A 23,325-nucleotide genomic window follows, 5' to 3' on the forward strand; every position below is an offset into this window, starting at 1 on the left:
CTTGGATTTTTCAGATTTAAGTAAATGTGAATATCATCATATGCAGCTTTCTTACAGAAAAAGTGAAAGAGAAGGCAAGTGACAATATTTGACAGCAGACAATGTGGCGCAACAACCAGGGACCTTCCATTCTACTCTCATCCCTCACCAAACACTACCAAGCCAAGGAACAATAGCCACTGGCTGTGAAATGAAAGCCAAACCCCCCTTTTCATTATTTCTTTCTTACAAATCAAGTAAAGAACACTCGTCACACACTCATGAAAGCCGCTGAAGCAGGAATAATCTCTTGTTGAATGGGACGGATTTCGTATCTCTTTTCCATCGAATTTTTTTTAATTAAATTAAAAAAGTGCCTAAATTCTTTGATCATGAAGCGTTTCCTCCAAGCAACCCTCCACCACCACCACCCCTATCGCTATCACCATTAATCATTTCCTTCACCTTCCCTTCCCCTCTTTTTATATTCTACTTACCGCTTCTTTCAAACCAACAGTAAGTTTTCCAGTTGCTAAAGAAAAGAATATCTTGAATATCTTGGCCAATGCCGGGTCTGTTTTCCGTTAAAACTCCACCCAATGCGACGCCATTGCGGGTTCTCATAGCCGCAACTGAAAACGGCGCCGGCGGAACCAGGCGACCCCCATCTCCGTCCCCTTCGGTTTCACGTACCAAGCCAACGAAAAAGACCCCAGATAAATCGGGCATCGATGAATACTCTCTCGAAAATCCGGATCTGGGTCCTTTCCTCCTCAAGCTCGCCCGAGACACTATCGCTTCCGGTGATAATCCGAATAAGGCATTGGATTACGCCATCCGAGCCTCGAAATCCTTCGAGAGGTGTTCGGGTCCAGGTCTGGAGCTGGCTATGAGCTTGCTGTTAGGTGTGGGTCCCACTATGTGGGAAACCCATAATTTCTGCCACATTTTATTGCCTCTTTTTGGTTTTGTCAAGAGCCATTTGTGGGGGGCTTTTAACGGGTGATCTGGGCAGAAATTTTTGTAGAGCTAAACAAAAAAAAAATCTCAAATTAAAACAGAGAGAAAGAGAGAAGAAAATTTCAGTTTTCAAGTTTGGTGCAGCAGTGATCAACTCTTCGATCGAAGGTTCATCCGTGGTTCGATTGAGCTGATTTTTGGACAACAGCTAGGTGATAAGGTGTTCTTAACTTTGTACGGTCGGATTTTTCATCCGAGACTTGTAGCGTCGGAAATACCTATTTTTCAACAGCTACGTTTTTGGTGATGTTCTCTCATTTTTCTCTCTTTTGCTAAAGATTACATATTGTTAGCCTTGTCGGAGTTGAATGCTTGTTGTAGGCTTGATATTGTGATCTTGTAGTTGAACATTTGATGATAGTGGAACTCTTGATCGGACTCTAAAGTCCCGTGGTTTTTACCCTTGATTTAAAGGGGTTTTCCACGTAAAAATACCGGTGTCTCTATTTATTTATTTTTGTTGTGGTTGCATTAGTTGATTTGTGGTTGATTAAGGTTGCTAGAGAACATATCTTGTGCTATTGTGCTTGCCATAATTTTTGACAGGAGTTATAAGGAGAGAAAGAACACCGGTTGTGCTTTCGCTTTGTTTCGGTTGTTCGGTTTCTTCCCAACAAATTGGTACAGAGCTTGGTTATTGTGTCAGGTAATTATGGAAATTAATACGAGCAAGATGATTATGTTGAATGGCACAAATTATCAACTTTGGCGGAATAAAATGAAGGACTTGTTGTTTGTGAAGGCTTTGCATCTTCCGGTCTTTACTACTCAAAAACCCGATTTGAAAAGTGATGAAGAATGGGAATTTGAGCATCAACAAGTGTGTGGCTTTATTCGGCAATTTGTTGAAGAAAATGTTTACAACCACATTGATCAAGAGACACATGCTCGAACATTGTGGGAGAAGCTTGAAAGCTTGTATGCTTCGAGGTCGGGCAATAACAAGTTATTTTTGCTGAAGAAAATGATGGCGCTGAAATATAAAGAAGGAATGTCTATAGCTGACCATGTTAGTGAATTTCAGAGTGTGATGAATCAGTTGCTTGGTATGGGTGTCAAATTTGATGACGAGATTTTAGGACTTTGGTTGCTTGCTACTCTACCAGACTCTTGGGAGACCTTTCGAGTCTCACTCATTAATTCTGCCCCACAGGATATTATTACTTTGGATTTGGCTAAGAGTGGTGTGTTGAATGAAGAGGTTAGAAGAAGATCTCAGGGTTCTACATCACAGTCCGAGGTGTTGGTTATCGAGAACAGGAGGAGAAACAGAGACAAAGATGGAAAGGGTAGAGATAAAAGCCGAAGCAAGTCAAGATCGAGATACAAGAATCTTGAGTGTCATCATTGTGGTAAGAAAGGTCATATCAAGAAATATTGCTTCAAGTGGAAGAAAGAGAACAAAGGTGGTGGTGATAAACACGATCGGAATGACGATGAAAAATCCGAGCGTGTTGCTACTGTTACTCGTGAAGATCTGTTAGTTATTTGTGATGAGAATTTGATCAACCTAGCATGCGACGAGACTAGTTGGGTGATTGATACTGGTGCATCACTTCATGTCACGTCGAGGAAGGAATTCTTCACATCTTATACTCCTGGTGATTTTGGGGTATTGAAGATGGGTAATGATGGTTTGGTTTCGGTTATTGGTATGGGAGATGTTAGCTTGGTAAGTAAACCTAGCATGCGACGAGACTAGTTGGGTGATTGATACTGGTGCATCACTTCATGTCACGTCGAGGAAGGAATTCTTCACATCTTATACTCCTGGTGATTTTGGGGTATTGAAAATGGGTAATGATGGTTTGGTTTCGGTTATTGGTATGGGAGATGTTAGCTTGGTAAGTAACAATGGAACAAAGTTAACTCTCAAGGATGTCAGATATGCACCGGATGTCCGTTTGAATTTGATTTCTGCAGGAAAGCTTGATGATGAGGGATTCTGTAACACCTTCAGTGAAGGGCAGTGGAAGCTGACTAAAGGCTCCTTGGTTGTGGCTCGAGGAAAGAAGAGCTCAAATTTGTACTTGATGCAAGCTTTGACTTCTCGAGAGACGGTGAATGTGACACTGAATGACAGCTCAATTGAGTTGTGGCATAAACAACTCAGTCACATGAGTGAGAAGGGGCTTAGCTGTTTAGCGAAGAAGAAACAACTTTCGGGGTTTAAAGAATGCTACACTGAAGAATTGTGCTCATTGTCTAGCATGAAAGTAGAAAAGAGTTTCATTTAGAAGCCATCCTCCTCATAGGAAATCAGAGTTGCTAGAGTTGGTCCATTCAGATGTTTGTGGTCCGATAAAAGTAAGATCACATGGTGGTGCACTTTACTTTGTGACTTTCATTGATAATTGTTCAAAAAAGCTATGGGTTTACACTTTGAAGTCTAAAAATCAAGTCTTTGAGGTGTTTAAATAGTTTCAAGCATCAGTTGAAAGGGAAACTGGGAAGAAGTTGAAGTGCATTCGTACTGATAATGGTGGCGAGTACACAGGGTCGTTTCATGAGTATTGTCTGCGACAGGGAATCAGACATCAGAGAACACCACCAAAGACTCCACAGTTAAATGGGTTAGCTGAAAGAATGAACCGAACATTGATTGAGAGAGTCGAATGTTTGTTGTCAGATGCAAAGTTACCAAGATCGTTTTGGGCTGAAGCTTTGAATACAGTGACACATGTGATAAATCTGTCTCCTAGTGTTCCTTTGAAAGGTGATGTGCCAGATAGAGTTTGGTTTGGTAAAGACGTGTCATATGATCACCTACGTGTGTTCGGTTGTAAAGCATTTGTTCATGTTCCAAAGGATGAAAGATCCAAGTTGGATGCCAAGGCTCGACAATGCATTTTTATTGGTTATGGTCTAGACGGTGAGTTTGGTTATAGACTCTATGATCCAGTTCAGAAGAAACTCGTGAGAAGCAGAGATGTTGTCTTCATTGAGGATCAGACCATTGATGACATTGATAAGACGGAGAAAGTGGATTCACAAGGTAGTGGTGACTTGATCGATGTGAATCCGGTTCCCCTAGACTCTTCACCAGATCCTATCCAGGATGATGTGCATGGTGATGTTAGTGGTGACCATCAGACTATAGGTGACTTTGATACTCCCATGGATGATGTTGTGAATGATCAACAACAAGCACCTATAGCTCCACCAGCAGTTCCACTTCGAAGGTCTTCCAGAGATCGACGATCTTCTGTCAGGTATTCTCCTGATGAATATGTTCTTTTGACTGACGGGGGAGAACCTGAATGTTATGAAGAGGCTATGGAGAGTGAATGCAAAGATCAGTGGGTTGAAGCGATGAAAGACGAACTTCAATCCTTGCATGAGAACCATACTTTTGAATTGGTGAAACTGCCTAAGGGCAAAAGAGCTTTGAATAATCGGTGGGTTTACAGGTTGAAGCAAGAAGAGAAGTCTTCATCTCCACGATACAAAGCTAGATTGGTCGTCAAGGGTTATACTCAGAAAAAAGGGGTTGATTTTGAAGAAATATTTTCTCCGGTTGTGAAGATGTCCTCTATCAGAACTATACTGAGTTTGGTAGCTTGTTATGACCTAGAGGTTGAACAAATGGATATGAAAACTGCTTTTCTTCATGGTGACTTGGAAGAAGAGCTTTACATGGAGCAGCCAGAGGGTTTTGTTGCACAAGGGAAAGAGGACTATGTGTGCAGATTGAATAAGAGCTTGTATGGTTTGAAGCAAGCTCCAAGGCAATGGTACAAGAAGTTTGAGTCTGTTATGGGGGAGCAAGGCTACAAGAAGACTACTTCTGATCATTGTGTGTTTGTTAAGAGATTCTCTGGTGATGATTTTATTATTCTTTTGCTCTATGTTGATGATATGCTTATTGTTGGTCAGAATGCTTCTAGAATTGAGAAGTTGAAACAAGAGTTGAGTAAATCCTTTGCAATGAAGGATTTGGGGCCAGCAAAGCAAATTCTTGGCATAAGACTAACACGTGATAGAAAGGCCAAGAAATTATGGTTATCACAAGAGAGGTACATTGAGAAAGTACTTCAAAGGTTTAGTATGGACAAAGCTAAAGCGGTGAATACTCCCTTTGCTATGCACTTTAGATTGAGTGTTAAGCATAGTCCTTCCACAGAAAAGGAGAAGGAAGAGATGCAGAAAATTCCTTACTCTTCAGCCGTGGGTAGTTTGATGTACGCAATGGTTTGCACGAGACCAGACTTGGCTTATGCCGTTGGTACAGTTAGTCGGTTTCTTTCTAATCCAGGCAGAGAGCATTGGAATGCAGTGAAGTGGATTATGAGATATCTTCGTGGCACTTCCAACATGAAACTTTGTTTCGGCAATGAGAAACCTGTTCTTGTTGGGTATACAGATTCAGACATGGCCGGAGACATTGACTCGAGGAGATCTACTTCAGGTTACTTAATCACTTATGCAGGGGGAGCTGTGGCATGGCAATCGAGACTGCAAAAGTGTGTTGCATTGTCCACCACCGAATCAGAGTTCATTGCAGCAACCGAAGCGTGTAAGGAGATGCTTTGGATGAAGAAGTTTGTGCATGAGCTTGGTTTTACTCAGGAGAAGTATGTCCTGTACTGTGATAGCCAGAGTGCTATTCATCTTGGTAAGAACTCAACTTTTCATGCTAGATCTAAGCATATTGATGTGAGGTACCATTGGATACGAGATGTTCTTGAAGCTAAGCTGTTAGAGCTTGAGAAGATACACACTAATGATAATGGTGCTGATATGTTGACGAAGGCCTTACCAAGAGGAAAGTTTGAAGCATGTTGTTTGACCTCCGGTATGGAGGCATTCCCCACATAGTTGGAGGGGGAGATTTGTTAGGTGTGGGTTCCACTATGTGGGAAACCCATAATTTCTGCCACATTTTATTGTCTCTTTTTGGTTTTGTCAAAAGCCATTTTTGGGGGGCTTTTAACGGGTGATCTGGGCAGAAATTTTTGTAGAGCTAAACAAAAAAAAATCTCAAATTAAAACAGAGAGAGAGAGAAGAAAATTTCAGTTTTTCAAGTTTGGTGCAGCAGTGATCAACTCTTCGATCGAAGGTTCATCCGTGGTTAGATTGAGCTGATTTTTGGACAAAAGCTAGGTGATAAGGTGTTCTTGACTTTGTACGGTCGGATTTTTCATCCGAGACTTGTAGCGTCGGAAATACCCATTTTTCAACAGCTACGTTTTTGGTGATGTTCTCTCATTTTTCTCTCTTTTGCTAAAGATTACATATTGTTAGCCTTGTCGGAGTTGAATGCTTGTTGTAGGCTTGATATTGTGATCTTGTAGTTGAACATTTGATGATAGTGGAACTCTTGATCGGACTCTAAAGTCCCGTGGTTTTTACCTTTGATTTAAAGGGGTTTTCCACGTAAAAATACCGGTGTCTCTATTTATTTATTTTTGTTGTGGTTGCATTAGTTGATTTGTGGTTGATTAAGGTTGCTAGAGAACATATCTTGTGCTATTGTGATTGCCATAATTTTTGACAGGAGTTATAAGGAGAGAAAGAACACCGGTTGTGCTTTCGCTTTGTTTCGATTGTTCGGTTTCTTCCCAACACTTGCACGTCGTGACGGCCATATATAGTAGCTTGGGGAGGTTTGAGGAAGCGGTTCCGGTTTTGGAGCGGTCCATTGATGTGACGGATGATGCACTGGCCAAATTTTCTGGGTGCATGCAGTTAGGGGACACGTATTCAATGATGGGTCGACTGGACCTGTCCATTAGGTGCTACGAGTCTGGGTTGAGGATCCAGATTGAAGCTCTTGGGGATTCGGATCCTAGAGTTGCTGAGACTTGCAGGTAACTGATCCCATTCCTCCCTTATTTACTAATTTACAGTTTTCTTGGTTTCTTGGGACCTGGGTCACTGCATTATGCATGTTTGTCTTTGGTTTGGAGGTTGAAAGTGGGATGATTTCAAAGTAATATAATAATTTCTGTAATTGGATAATATTTTATACATTACTAATTACCAATCATTTGTGCAATTGGGTAAAATTTTATCTAATTATTAAAATTGCAATAATTAATTTAATTGTATAATGTTTTGTGTAATTGCGAAATTACATTAGATAATATTTTGTATGATTAATATTTATCAAAATTCGTTACAATTATATGTTTTTATAGATTAAATCGGACTTATGTATGATATATTCTTTTTCTAAATCTGATTCAAAATATCTTAATACCAAAAATAATCATTTCACTAGCCTGATTAATGGACCGTTTGTGTATCTTGCTCCGTACCTGTAGGTTTAGACATTGTCTCTGTCATACCTAAATATGGTGTTAAAAGTAAGTAGCATAGGTGCACATTATGAAGTGACTGAAAATGGCAGGTATTTAGCTGAGGCCCATGTTCAAGCCATGCAACTTGACGAGGCCGAAAATCTCTGCAAGAGGACCCTTGAAATCCACAAGGAGCACAGTGCACCAGCATCCCTTGAAGAAGCAGCTGACCGCAGGCTTATGGCTCTTGTTTGTGAAGCCAAGGGAGACTATGAATCTGCCCTCGAACACCTCGTCCTCTCCAGCATGTCAATGATTGCTAATGGTCAAGAAAATGAAGTGGCTGCCATTGATGTTAGTATTGGCAACATCTATTTGTCCCTTGGCAGATTCGACGAGGCAATCTTCGCCTACCAGAAGGCACTTACGGTATTTAAATCCACGAAAGGGGAAAGCCACCCTTCGGTGGCTTCGGTCTTTATTCGGCTTGCTGATCTTTACCACAAGACTGGCAAGCTAAGGGAATCCAAATCCTACTGTGAGAATGCCTTGAGGATATATGCAAAGCCTGTCCCTGGAACTACATCGGAGGGGATTGCTAGTGGATTGACTGAAGTGTCAGCCATCTATGAATCTTTGGATGAGATTGAAGAGGCTTTGAGGCTCCTTGAGAAAGCAGTGAAGTTACTGGAGGACACTCCTGGCAACCGAAGCACGATTGCAGGAATTGAAGCACAGATGGGCGTGATGTTCTACATGGTTGGGAGGTATGGGGATGCTCGAATCTCTTTCGAAAATGCCGTGGCAAAGCTCCGTGCTAGTGGGGAGAGTAAATCAGCCTTCTTTGGAATCGTATTGAACCAGATGGGACTGGCAAGTGTGCAACTTTACAGAATAGACGAGGCCATCGAGTTATTTGAAGAGGCAAGAAAGATATTGGAACAGGAATGCGGCCCATGTCACTTAGAGACTCTTGGAGTTTATAGCAACCTTGCTGCCACCTATGATGCCATTGGAAGGTAAGCATTATTCCGCATTCTTTCCCTGTTCTTGTTCAAGTCATTGTGGGTATCTGTATTTATTATCGCACTGCATATGCTTTGAAGATCTGGTTACATAAGCAGATTACTGGGACCTCTGTGTTTGATATTTCCGAATAGATGACGTCTATGTGGCTGCTACATTGAACATGGAGTTTTATTTGTTGAACGCAGGGTGGAAGATGCAATTGAGATATTGGAATACATCCTTAAAATGAGAGAAGAAAAGCTGGGAACAGCAAATCCGGAGGTAGATGACGAAAAGAAAAGGCTAGCAGAGCTGCTGAAAGAAGCAGGAAGGAGGCGGAACAGAAAAGGAAAATCACTTGAAAAACTACTTGATGCCAGAAGTGCCAAGAAGGAGAGTGCAAAGAGGTGGTCAACTTTTGGTTTTAGAACTTGATTGAACCAAGCAAGCAAGCATCGCACCTCTACTTATGTTATATCAAATAGTGGAACAAATATATATTTTCCCCTTTCAATTTAGTGGACCCTTAATTTCATATATATATATATATATATTCTTTTTCCTGTTTACGTTTTGATAGTTGAATCAAACATGGATAGGAATTGGATGTATAAGTTGTAATTTCCAGTTGTCGATAGTTTTATTGATCAGGATGAGTGGATTACCTCGACCAAGATTCTTCCAATCCAAAGAAACGTTATGCGCCGTGGGAGTGGGAGTTTGTGTTTCAAAACTATGGTTACTAAAATTTTATAAAATTTTAAATAATGATAAACCATGAGTTATAATAAATTATTTTTATAAATTTTTTATTGAAATATCATAATTTTTAATATATTTTTTATTTACAACGTCATGTATAAAATAATCATTTTATTTTCTAAAAAACCCATTTTAACGATAATATTAGGCACTTAAAAGTTAAATTTTTTTAAAAAACCATTGAGTATTTCTCTAAGGAAAAAAAAAAGTAAGGATAAAGTAGTAACTTCTCGAGCCAAATCAATGTTTTAAAATGGCTTGTTGCTTCTCAGAACTAATTAGAAGGTCAAATTATAAACTTACTCCTCATTTATGTTCAAATTACATCTCCTAGCAAAGCTTTTTACAGTAAACTATGGAGATTGAAATTTCCTAGTAAAATACTGTTTTCCCATTTCTCATGTTTAATTGTCAAATGGGTGTTAAACTAAACAAATTCATCAAAAATCTAGAATTTTAACTTAATAATCGATAAAACCCAAATCCCAAATGCCCTTCCTTGATTAGAAAGCATAATCCCATTACGAATATCATGAAACCCAGATTTCTTTTAGCTGAGCAAGTAAAAAAGTGATGGAAGAAATCAGTCACTTTCCTCACCATCTACCTGCAATCGTCGACTGGGATTGGATGAAATCCATACAAGCTGGACTGTTCATTCAATGGATGAAATATCCTTACAACCCAGTCCCAGATCTAAAACCCATATTAAAATCCACAAATTGGAAGAAAAAAAAACCCCACCATTTGATCATCAAGCTAGATCTGGCAAAGGGCTTGGAAGAGACAACAGTGTTGAGGCTGGACTTAGACTATGAATAGGCAACAATGGATTTTGAAATCAAAAAGAGGAGGTTGTTGATGTGGCTGAAGATTACTATAAGCTATCATCAATGGCGGGAAAAAATAGAATTTAGAAGTAATTAATTATATTGAATTTTTTGGTTTAAGAAATTTTAGTTCCAAAACTATTTAGTTTTAATTTTGATTTAATTTTTGTAGATCTTTTAAGAGATTCTAATTAGATGTGCTGATGAGTTGGGTCGGGATTAAGTATGATATTAATATATTTTATATTTGCCTAAGCTTGATCCGACTCGAAATATGGGTCTAAAATTTTGTCAAAATCCGTCCACATCTGTAAAAAACTAATCCAATCTCATTTTAGTCTCGTCCATATTTTAAAAAAAAATATTTTGTATTATATTATTTTAATATTTCATAAAATTTTACATATATTTTTTATTTATTGAAAGTTTTTATATGGATATCTTAACATTATTTTAAAGTTTATATTAGAGTAGTATTATATATTTAGTATAGGTTTATTTTTTTAATGTGCTCTAATTTACATAATATAAAGTATCATAAACTTAAAAACAGGTCAGGTTAGGCTGGGCTCCAGCCTTGAATGTTTAAACCCGAGCCTGACCCATATTTTAAATGAGCCTTTTTTTATCCCAAACCTAATTTTCAGGCCTAATATTTTTGTCCAAACCTTTCCAAATTTCGGACGAGCCTTCAGGCCTAGGCGAGTAGCCTAACCCATGAACAGGTCTAATTCTAATATATGTTTTTGTTTTTTTACAAAATTTAAATATTTTCAATATTTTTTTAGATTTTAATTTTCTAATTTTTTTAAAGTTGTCAACATTTGCCATATGACCTATTTTAAGTAGCTAACATGTTAGTATCATTGGCCAAAATATGTAACCAAACAATAGTTCAGGTATTAAAATTTGATTAAAGAAAAAGGTATCAATGTAAGTGTAACACCCCTTACCCGTATCTGTCGCCGGAATAGAGTACGAGGCATTACCGAGAAGCACGAAACACTTACAGATAATTTAAATACATTTTCATAACAATTTGTTTCGATTTCATACTATTTCATATTTAAGCTTTATTCACTAAAGTATTTAAAATATCATCTTTATGCAAATAGCACACATGAGGTACATAATTCTATAATTATGAATGAACACATTTATCAAACATATTCCATGTTTTTATATATATCATAGTTTCATATTTCCATGTATCAATTACCATCACTTCCTCGTATTTCAGACAAATACGTGTAACAATTCATAAATATGCAATTCATTAACTCTTCCTACTAATTATGATTTAAATTGCCAAATCACTTATTGAGCCCAATTTCAATGTTCACTAAAATTTATCATATAAATTTTGATGTACGTATTCACCAATAAATTCCATGTACAAATATCATCATCTTATATTTCCACATACATTTGCTTTCCACATTTATGAATTCAAATAGCATATACAATACATACCAATGTATTTCAAGTACGTTTTCATGATATTTCATTTCGAACTCAGATTATTTCATACTAGAAGTTTTCTCATTAACTCATTTGGAGTACCAATTCATACGGATAATACACTCAAGGCGTAGAAATATATAATCACAAATGAATTCATCCATCAACCAAGTTTTATGCTCATGTCTCATCAACTCGTATTTCCTTATGTCACATAATTCCATGTAATACTTACCAAACTTCTTCAAATTAGTGAACATCTTACGGAATTGAGTACTTCATTTTTTTCGATGCTATAGTTCAACTATGGTCTTACACATCTTTACATAATAATGCCATAGCCCAGCTATGGTCTTACACGTAATCACATATCTCACTGATGTCATATCCCAGATATGGTCTTATACAGTAGCATATATCACAACGATGCCATATCCCAGATATGGTCTTATACAGAAATCACTTGTCACTTGTCACTTGTAGCCAAAGCTACCACTATTCACTGATCAGGTAGCTGGTGCTACCATTTTTCACTGATCAGGTAGCCGAAGCTACCACTTTTTACTGGTCAGGTAGCCGAAGCTACCACTTTTCACTGATTAGGTAGCAGAAGCTACCACTTTTCACTGATTAGGTAGCTGAAACTACCACTTTTCACTGATCAGGTAGCTGAAGCTACCACTTTTCAGTTGTCATTTGCCATTGATCAGATAAGTGTAGCCGAAGCTATCACTTATCACTTTCACTTGTCCTTAATCAGATAAGTGTAGCCGAAGCTATCACTTATCACTTGTTTCCATGGTCCAACCATGGTCTTTTCCTTCAATTCATCTTGTCACTGAACTGAAATGCTCAATTTGATCATTTATTCAATTTTCATGCTTTTACATTATTCGCGATTTTATCATCAATACATATGAAATAACTCATCATAAAATTCATAAAATTAACAAATAATCACTAAAATTTAGCCATATAAACTCACAAGTTCAATTTTTGTATTATAACGATAATCATAATTTCATAATAAATATTCCAAATAAAACATTATATCATTTCTAATCCAACACTCATCGATTATAACCGGGCATGTGACCAATTTATACACGAGTCATTCATATATATGTATATTTTTCCTCCTCATCCTCTCCATCCACATCCTTAGTATAAACAACACACTTGTAAGTAACATTATCCATAATTTTCATTATCTACTTATGTGAATATTCAATCTATCCATCTGTGTCATAGTCACTAGATTATTTTTATCTTGAGCTACAGGACTCCAAATTAAGATCCGCTAATTTTCTCTGAAACTAGACTCATATACCTTCTTACCATAAAAATTTCATAATTTTTGGTTGGGCCAATTAATACAGTTTATTCATTGAAGTCTCCCCTGTTCTGCTGTCTGACAGTTCCGACCCTTCTTCACTAAAAATTAATTATCTTCTTGTACAGGATTCGAATGATGTCCTCATTTGTTTCTATTGAAAATAGACTCATTAAGGATTCTAAAAATATAAATTTAAGCCCATAATTATTTTTATCCAATGTTTTATGATTTTCAAAAGTCATAACAGGGGAACTCGAAATCATTCTAACCTTGTCTCACAAAAGTTATTGTATCTGATGATTTGCAATTCCATTGCTTACATAATTTCTTTTATAAGAAACTAGACTCAATAAGCTTTAATTTCATATTTTATTCATCCTCTAATTCGATTTCTATAATTTTTAGTGATTTTTCAAAGTTAGACTACTGCTGCTGTCTAAAACAGTTTTAGTGCAAAATGTTTATTTCCATTTTGCCCCAAATTTCACAATTCATACAATTCAGTCCTTGTTCAATTAACCCCTCAATTAAGATAATTTTCTCAATTAACACTTTTTCTAGACATTATAAGTTATTTCATAACTATTGAAATTCAGAATTTCCATATGAAACTTTAACTTCAAACTCTTTTACAATTAGGTCTCAAACATTCACTTTCTATTCAATTCTTTCAATAAAATCAGCATATAAATAATTTAAAGCTCTAATTCCATGACAAATCATCATATACTTCCAGCACATATTCATAACAACTTTCAATTTCATTCATAGAATCAAAAACTAATGAATTCAACAAGTGGACCTAGTTGTAAAAGTCACAAAAACATAAAAATTTCAAGGAGAAAGCAAGAATTAAAATTACATGAAGCTAGAGTATAAAAACCAGCTTGAACCTTCCTCCATGGCTGTTTTTCAGCTGATGAATATGAAGAGAAATGAAGAGAATTCTAGATATTCCAATTTAGTCCCATTTTTATTTAGCCAATTTTGGCAATTTTCCAATTTTGCCCTTATTTCATCCATTTCCTGATTTTTCTCAGCTATTGCCGCCCAAAATATCTCCTTTAGGACTATTTTCACTTTAGGTCCTTCCTCATTTGACAATTGAGTTATTTAATCCTTCTAGCAACTTTTACACCCTTTTCAATTTAGTCCTTTTTATTTAATTAACCACCGAAACGTAAAAATTTTCTGACTAAATTTTAATACTACCTCCCCAACACTCCATAAATATTTCTAAAAATATTTATGGCTCGATTTATGAAGTTGAGGTCTCGATACCTCGTTCTCGACCCAATTTACCTAATTAATTCTTTTAAATCACCAAATTCACTAATTCAAAAATGCTTTTATATTCGCATTTGACTCATAGGTATTAATTTATTAAATTTTTAACTCACCCGTCGAATTTAGTGATCTCAAATCTCTATTCCCGATACCACTGAAAATTAGGCTGTTACAGTAAGAAAATAAAAATAGTTCAAAGTTAAATCATGAATGTCGTAACGTTGCCTACATAAGAGTACGGGGGCCTAGTAAGCAAAGTTAGACACGAAGGGCCTAAATTAACGTAGAGTCGTCACTAACCAATTAGGGGTAGGTTGGTTAGCCACCTAGCATCTAAAAATCTAGAATTAATACTACGAAAAATCCTAAAAGTCAAGACTCGATCTCATCACCAAATTTCGAGTTTGGGAGTACGATTATGTGTGGGGAAGGTTATAGCTGTAACACCCAAAACCTGACCTAGACGTCCAAACCAAGTCTTGAGAGTTACATCATCAATCTTACGAATTCACAGTTTTAATGCAATAACACAAACCGTTTTCTACATAATATCTAGAACACAGTTAATTAAGTATGCAATTTACCAAAACATCACATTATCATAAACTACCGAAAACCCTAATAGTAATTATTAAATGAAAGGCTAAAGCTTGACCGAGCTCTCACAACACTGACCCATTCAAGTTTGTGAACCACTTGCAATTCAATTAGAAAATAAATAAGTTGTGAACTCAACGCATAAAAGAGATTCATTCACGTATGATACAATTGAAGGGCATTCTTGAATCTTGAGATTTAAGAAAGCAATAGAATTCGTTACAGTTCAGATACAGAACAGTTTAGTTACAGAAGCAAAAGTAGTTTTAGTTTCATTTACAAAATAAATCAATTTCATATGTTAGTAGAAACCTCTACACACTGTCTTCGGCCGTCCCAACACCCCAATAGGACGTTTAATGTCCATCCAACCCTACACACCATAAAATGTCTGTCTGACACGATTATAGAATCGCAGCTTAGCTGCTACACCAGAAAGCGTCAAAGCGCCAGATTCAGAATTATCCACATGGTGGCTTAGCCACTAATTCAGATCAGAGTACTTCCTTCTTCATAGTATCCCAACCTATGTATATGCAATGTACAATGTCCACATTTATAGAGTACAGTCCAATATCAGAAATAGCTATCACAATTACACTATACATATGTCAATCATAGAACATCAAAAGTTCTCATACAATCGAATTCAGATCATTCATACATTGAGGAGGTTAAGATTAGTGTCAGCCACACAAACGACCTCAAAAAATCAAGATTCAGACCTGATTTACAAGCCACACGGCTTGGAGACACACCCGTGTCCTTGCCCATATGGTTCACACGCCCGTGTCCTCTACCGTATGGTTCCAAAACATAAACAGTGAGTTACACGGCCTGGACACATACCCATGTCCTCTTCCCGTGTGTCTTACACGGTCTAGGCACACACCCATGTCATTGGCCATGTGGTCCTAAGGCTCAACCAAAAAGTTACACGGCCTAGACGCATACCCGTGTCTTTGGCTGTGTGACACCAAGATAATGAACATTGAGTTACACGGCTTAGACACATTCTTGTGTGAACCATGCATTAATATGCCCACACACGGCCTGGGCATACGCCCTTGTGACCTCACAGTGATGAACAGTGAGTTACACGGCCTGGCACATGGCCGTATGGCTCATATAGCCTGGACACACGCCTGTGTGCCTAGCCATGTGGCGTCAACAGTGACATTTTCCAGTGATCGGAATTCATAAAATTTAAGGTTTTCAGCGCGTACCTGAAGTCATTTTGATGTCTGAATGACGTAAGAGTATCTCCGAACCTAATATGACCATCCAAGAATCAATTTCACAATCATTCTTAATTCAACACAAAGATCAATATATCATCAAGGTTATGTAGAAGATTTCAACAAAAATCCTAACTCAATTTCGTACACCTATCTCGCACGAACAATGTAAACTGAACTAACGTGATGGAGAAGTATCTCTTGTGAGAACCTCGCCTAACAAAGTAACCAATTGAGAGTTTAAACATTGCATTCAAGTAAAACGAGTTACAACCCCGTTTTAACAAAATTAACGATAACAAGACGAACTTGCAACAACGAAAGAAATAACGTCTAAACTTACACAGTACTTGTACAACCAACTTGACAATCAAAGAAAAAGTTCCCAATTAGTGTAGAATCCAATATGGAAGGAAGCAAAAAGGAAAAATATAAAAAGAAAAAAGAAGAAGTAAAGAACAAGGAAAGAACAAACAGAAAAGGAAAAAGACGATGGAATTAGTCAGAAGGATTTAAATTAACCACCAACTAGCCTTTCGATGTTTAACAAAAATATTTCCTAACGCATACAATGGGATTTGAACTTAGAACCAGACAGAAACACACAGATGCTTAACCAATGAACCAAACAAGCTCATTCTTAACACAGATTTACACAGAATCGCACTTAACTACATAATACATGGATAAGGGTTGATTTAAAGATAACAAAACTTTTAAGGATGCAACTCAAACTCCAGACCTTAAACACAAAAGCATAGCATAAAACTAGAGATACAAAAATCTAATTACTACAGATTCTCACAATTAAATTTTAAAATTTTGGGGCGTTACAATAGCTCCCCTACGACACTTATCCGGGGATAGTCCTACGGGGTCTTAAGAGCTAGTTTTTTTTTAAACATATTAATGTCTTAATCTAGGCTAAAATCTTATGGAAATCTTAAATAAAAACTCTAAAGAAAATTCTTTGGTTTACTTGTAACGCGATGAAGAAGTGTTCACCAAACTTATCTAATTTGAAACTTAAGTTAGATATTTTTATTTTTAACAAGAATCCTAAAGGATACCTAAATAATTCTAGTAAAATACCTTTAATTCCTAAAATTAATTCTATTTTAGAATTCTAAAAAAATGTAGAAATTACCAATAAATTAAGAGAAATATTAAAATCCATATGCAACTTATTCGATCTTTTATTATTATTATTATTTAAAAGATTTAATTAATAACGTTGACCTATCAAGATCTTACGAAAGTATCCTATCTCAGATTTATAATTTATATTACTTTAAAATTCTTGATTTAAGGTTTAAATTTGTTAAAATTCTAAAATAATATATCTTAAATAACATTTATTAGCTTTCTTAAAAAGTTTCTAAAATAAAATAGTTAGAAAGACCTATTTATGATTTACAATTCACCTACAAAAATATTTAGTTTTAATCTTGAATAAAGTCCTAAAGAATATTTACATAATAATTTAAGATTCTAAAGAGGAATCCTATATAATTTTTCTAAGGTAAACGGTAGATCTTAAAAACTAATCTAAATCCAAATGTAAAAATCTTATGGTTTCATTAAAATGTAACACCTACTTAACTAACTTCATGTCAACAATTATAAGATGGAAAAATGACCTAAAGTTCCCTCTTTTAAAACGAATAGTAATAAAATAAAAAATTAATTAAATTGGCTAAAGTTAATGAAAAGTTAAAACTGTTTCAAAAAGGGCAATAATAAAAAGAAAACTTAAATAAATGAAATAAAAAAAGACCTTAACATGATGATAATAATAATAATACACCTTATTCATAATGCAATAAAAGAATCAAAGTAACATAAACAAACAATATTAATATGTATGTAAGGGAATGTGTAAAAAAAAACATAAATATAAATAGATGTGAAAATAAATAAAGACGAAATAAGAATAAATAAAAAATTATACAAGTGTGAATAAATATAAAACATTAAAATAAAGTGCATAATTGACATTAAATATATAACGTATAAATGCAAATGAAAAGGAAGATATAAATGCAAATAATTTATTAAAGATGGAAACAAAATGATATAACTTAATTTTGGGACTAAAAGATAAAAAAAATGTGGAAAACAGAGGATTAATGTAACAATTAATTTACTTTTAATTTTGAAATTTTGGATTAAATCGAATGTTTGAATAAACAAAAGGGGTACGAGTGTAAATAGGCCAGAGAGTGAGGGCAGTGTTGCAAAAAATGAGGTATTTTTTATAAATTTAAAAAATAAAGGGGTAAGGAATAAATTACCCATTTTTGGCACCTGTGAATGAAAAAAAAAACTATTTATTCTTTAATTTTAACCTCATTTTTTTCAAAAAAAAAAATCTCTTCTTTCTCTTCTTCTTTTTATGTTGGTCATGGCTTCACCAACGGATAGCCATTGGTTCTACGGCCTCCGGTGGTGGAGCCATCGTGTACGGTGGTCGAATTTTCTTTTTACAAAATTAAAATTTTCTTTAAAAAAATCAGAACTTTTTTTAAAAATCAAAACTTTATTTTAAAATAGTTGAAAAAGATCAAAACTTTCTTTTAAAAATTTTAAAACTTTCCTTTAAAATGAGTAAAAAAACAAATTTTTATTTTAAAAATCTAAACTTTCTCCTTTAAAAAAAAAGAATCACTATTTTTCTTAAAAATCAAAGCTTTTATTTTGAGATAGTTAAAAAAAATCAAAACTTTATTTAAAAATTTAAACTTTCCTTTGAAATGACTAAAAAAACATATTTTTATTTTTAAAATCTAAAATTTCTCTTTAAAAAAAATCAAAACTTTTCCTAAGATTAAGCCTCTTTTTTTTAAAGAAACATTTGTTTTAGAAAAGGAAAGGAAAAAAAGGAGATTTTTAGGGCTCCTAAGGGTGGAGGATCGACATTCCGGTGACATCCCTGCCCAAACCCAATCCCTCAAGATATGTATAAGGCTAAAAAAAAAAAGAAGAAGAAGAAAAGAAAAAAAAAAGAAACTATAATACGTTTTTTTTAAGAACAAAATATGAAAAGTCTCCCCTCCTTTTTTCTTCTTTCATTTCATTTCATGTATATTTATTGTTTTTTAATCTTGCTTATTTGTAAAAAATAAATAATAATAACATTTAATAATAATGGTAGTAATAATGATAATAATAATTTGCGTCCTTAACAGACCCAAAAAAGAAAGAAAAATAAAAGAAAAAGAAATTTCTAAAATTGACCAAAATTGGATGGGCTTCGAACAACCCAACAAAAATTTAAATGAGCCTCCAATTGGGCTCAGACAAAATGGGTGTCTACAATGAATAAAATCTATTATTTTATTATCATATTATTTGTATGTTGACAAGTATCCAATAATAAATAAATAAAGATTCCTTGTAGTTGAAAGGTTAAAAATGATTGTATTTTAACTATTTATACACACATTAACAAAAAAAAAGAAGACTATGAACAGGGGCGAAGCCATGTAGAGGCCTAGGCCCCCCAAAGTTTAAATTTTTTTCAATTTAGTCTTTTGTAAATATACTATGACCCTTCCAAAAATATAAATAGGGTCCCCCAAACGTTTAATATTTTTGCAGTTTCTCATTTGTATATATATTATAGCCCTCCTAAAATATAAGTAGGCCTCACCAATATTTTTATAGTATTAAAAATAATATTTAAAAATTTATTCTTGATAAAAACAAAAGGGGAAACTTCTTGAAGAAGCTGAATTACTCATGATGACTTTTGAATGATATTTGATAATATTCTAGAACGACATTTTTATGTGTGAATTGTATATTTATTTTGAGTATGATACTATTAATTTGGGCTATTTATGGTTTTTTATCTTTTAGTGACTAAATTGAAGGCAAAAATAAAATTAAATGCAAAAAGCGTGAATTTGGAGATAAAGTGGGCCAACATGCGACTTAGGAAAAAAGGTGGTGCCGAAAATACAAGCATGGAAGACATAAGGACAAAAATGTAAAGAAGAGATATTTTATAAACACAATACTCTATTTAGTTTTTAATTATATTAGAATAATTGTTAAATATTATTATTCAGATTTTATTTTAGCTTTTATCTTTCTTTAATTATCTTTATTTATCTGTATTTATCTTTTAGAATTTAAGTAAAATTAGACTAGGTTTCCTAGTACTATAAATAGGGGATGGAGTGACTCAAATTTCATATCATCTTTTCTGTAAACACTCCTTCCCCCCTTCCCAAAAAAAAAACCTTAGCATTGTTCTTTTCTTTATTCAATAAAATTCCATTTTTTTATTAAGTCTATTTCTTTTCCCAAAAGCATGAGCCACTAAATCCATCTAGCCAAAAGTTGTCGAAAATCCCTAAAAGGGTTCATGAGGTTTAGAATTCGTGCTTAGCTTTCTCAAACGAGGATTCATCTTTTCTCTACATTACAGGGAAGACGCTTCCGTCCATGTCCCTTAAAAAGTGATTTTTTCAACGTGTGCAAGCAACAGCCGCTTTGTATATTTTGGGAAGGTTCGGTTTGTTAGCTTACTGCGTCAGAGGTTGACGAGCCCAAGAGACAAAGTGGCGCGGTATTCGCCATTGAGAGGTGATGATTTAGCACAAGATGATCCCACAAAAGCAATTGTTGGCTAGAGTCAGGTTCCGCTAAATTGTAAGTCTAAAATCTTGGAGCTGGTGGTCGTAGGCATCCTCTTCCACTATAATTGGCTTATTGTATTTGAGAAAGATCACCTAAAAGCTAAGGATTGAACCCAAGGCGGATCGAGGCAACCGGAGGCTAGAATCTCTCCATAAGAACTCTTTTTCCTCAACTCTATTTATTTCTATTATTTTCGGAATTTCAATCAAAACTTTTAATTCTGTTTTTATTTTATTTTTTCCAGATCAAAACTTTTAATTCTGTTTTTTTATTTTTTTCCAGGTACGCAGGTTTTCTTGGGCACGATTTTGTCTCGGATTTCGAGGAACAAACAATAGTGCAAATCCGATCCCTGAGGATTTGACCCTACTTCCCTTATAATATTATTTTTATTATTTTCATTATTTTATAGGGATAGGATATTTTTGGTGCTCTCAACGACTGCATTAATATTTTTGTTAAATAATAATAAATTAATGTTTATTTAATATTTTAATTATAAAAAAGAAAAGAAAAGATGAAGTGCATTTTATCATCTTTCTTCTTCGTATTGGTGCCTAGCAAGAAAAGAAAAAAAATCATCATTTTTCCTCCAAAATTTAAGCATAAGGTATGTTTTTCTTCAAACTTTTCATAGATTTTAAATATTTGAAGCTTGTTTTACATATATGTACCAATAGTTTTTTATTTTATTTTATTAAGTGTATTAAAAGTTGCCATTAAAGGATATTGATAAAAGCTTATAAAATTAAGTGAAATGTGTACATTTTTTGATGGAAAATGGTTAGGAGACGGTTTCTAACTTATTAAAAGTGTAAAAATGAAACAAAATAGCTAGATAATATTATAATAAATTTTGGCCAAAGTGAAAGGGAAGAAGAAAACTTTGGTCATTTTGTTTAAAATTATGTCAAAGATAGCTTGTGAAGCAGTGATAATTTTGGTAAAAATGGAATAAAAATGGTTAATTGATAGCATGTTAATGTTGCATGTTTTATGTGTTTAAATCGATTAATTCTTAAATTAAATCCTATTAATTTGGTGATTTTATGTTTAAATTTTGTTATGAATGCAATTGGGATGCTTTAAGTAAAAAACAAGCAAAAAATGACTAAATTGGAGCACATGCAATAAAAGAGGGATCGAAACAGAAATTTTGAGACATTTAAGGGCTAATCAGATTTTTGACTTTGTAAAAGCCATATTTAGAAAAAAATCTGATTTGAGTTTAATTTCATGTAATTGGTTGTTAGGTGAGTTAGTGTAACGACCCATATTTCACGGGCACCGAAAAAGTGAATTTAGGGCCTTCGTCTTAAGAAAACGAGTCTGTAAATATTTATTAAAAATATTTACGAAGTTAGTTATGAGTTGAATTAGATTTTGATTTGGTGAATTTAGTTTAATTAGAAGTAATTATTAAAAAGGACTAAATTGAATAGAGCGTAAAAGATTAAGTTTAAAATAGAAAAAAATGACAAGAGACTAAATTAGTAATTAAACCAAATTAGTGACATGTGTAAGATAGAGAATAAATACATGTGTATTTAGATTATTAGTACAAATGTATGTTATATATATTTACTTACAAATTAAGTAAAAGAAATTTACTTATTATTATTATTATTATTATAATTTACAAATGGTGACAATTGTATGGTGATAAATTAACACATGTGTACATGTGTGTATAAATACACATGTATTATTTTTATTTGTTATTATATAGATATTTTATAATTAAATATTAATTAAGTAAATAATGTAATAAAATAAAGGATAAAAGAAAAAGAATAGAAAAGGATATAGGGAAGTCACGAAATTGGGGAAAGGAAAGAAAGGAAAGAAAAGAAAAAGAGAGAATTAGGGTTTTAATGCTTGAAGTTTTAATTGGTAAGTTTAATTAAGCCTTTTTCTTGTGATTTTGATGTTTTTGAAGTCCTAGAGTTGAATACTTTAGAGTTTATGTGAAAATATTGAAAATTAATAGATTTTTTAAAAGGGTTTATGTTGAGCAAATGATGAAATTATGGATTAAATTGATAGAATCATTGATTAGAATTGATTAGAGGACTAAATTGTAAACTAGGCTATAAGTTTTGAGTTTATGGGATAAATTGAAAGAAGTTTGAAATTATGGTAAAATGATGAAAATTTGATGGTTATATTGAAGTTTTGATGGAAATTGAATAAGAAAATGATGTGAATTGTAAAAAGGAAGAAGATGAAAATGGTTGGGACAAATTTGGGATTTAGGTAAAAGTTGCATGAAAAGTTATTATTTTATATAAAATATGTGTGTTATTAATTAATTGTACTTATGCTAATTTTCGTAGCAAACAAGGAAACCGAGACGTTGAATACGAAGGGAAAGAAAAAAGTGATCAAGGAATAGCTCGAGAAAAATATCGGTTTGTATTATCATAATTCAAGTTATTTCTTATTAAATGTTTTATTTTAATATATGTGTATGGAATTTGAATGTGAAGTAAATATTGATATTTAAGTTGAATGTGAATTAGATTTATTTGATGAATAAATATATGTATGTGAAATTGAATTGTATGGTTGAATTGAGTAATGTTGGTATGCATATGAATTTGAATTGAGAAATATGTGAGAAAATGTGGTCAAAGTTCAATTGATGTGAATTGACTGAAATAGAGGAAGTAATCTGATACCCTATTAACTAGTCGGGCTTAGTGGATATAGTTGGCATGCCATAGGATTGGAAAGGTTTAGGGATACTTCGACTTCGAGTCGATAAGACACTTGGTGTGTCATTATTGCTTCGGATAGATTCGATGAGGCGTTGGTCGCCACTTTGTTTCAGCTTAGTCGATGAGACGTTGGTCGTCACTTATTTGCTTCGAACTATCTGATGAGGTGTTGGTCGCCATTCTGGTGTGTTTGGTTG

The 23,325-nt window shown here is 34.2% G+C and overlaps 1 protein-coding gene across 1 annotated transcript; it reads left to right on the forward strand.

Moving 5' to 3' along the window:
• Window positions 1-529: 529 nt before the first annotated feature.
• On the forward strand, window positions 530-8,919 carry LOC107952965 (protein KINESIN LIGHT CHAIN-RELATED 1). Its single transcript, XM_016888176.2, has 5 exons — window positions 530-848; window positions 4,148-4,181; window positions 6,511-6,810; window positions 7,353-8,261; window positions 8,457-8,919. Exons 1-5 carry the CDS (start codon window positions 545-547, stop codon window positions 8,683-8,685), a joined length of 1,776 nt encoding a protein of 591 aa, XP_016743665.2. The 5' UTR covers window positions 530-544; the 3' UTR covers window positions 8,686-8,919.
• Window positions 8,920-23,325: the final 14,406 nt, after the last annotated feature.

Source organism: Gossypium hirsutum, chromosome A07 (assembly GCF_007990345.1).
Source record: "Gossypium hirsutum isolate 1008001.06 chromosome A07, Gossypium_hirsutum_v2.1, whole genome shotgun sequence".
Classification (NCBI taxonomy): domain Eukaryota; kingdom Viridiplantae; phylum Streptophyta; class Magnoliopsida; order Malvales; family Malvaceae; genus Gossypium; species Gossypium hirsutum.

Coding starts and splice junctions, on each gene's coding strand:
- LOC107952965 (XM_016888176.2), top strand. CDS start 545: ATGCCGGGTCTGTTTTCCGTTAAAACTCCACCCAATGCGACGCCATTG. Junction 849..4,147: donor ATCCTTCGAGAGGTGTTCGG/GTCCAGGTCTGG, acceptor ATCAACAACAAG/CACCTATAGCTCCACCAGCA. Junction 8,262..8,456: donor ACCTATGATGCCATTGGAAG/GTAAGCATTATT, acceptor TGTTGAACGCAG/GGTGGAAGATGCAATTGAGA.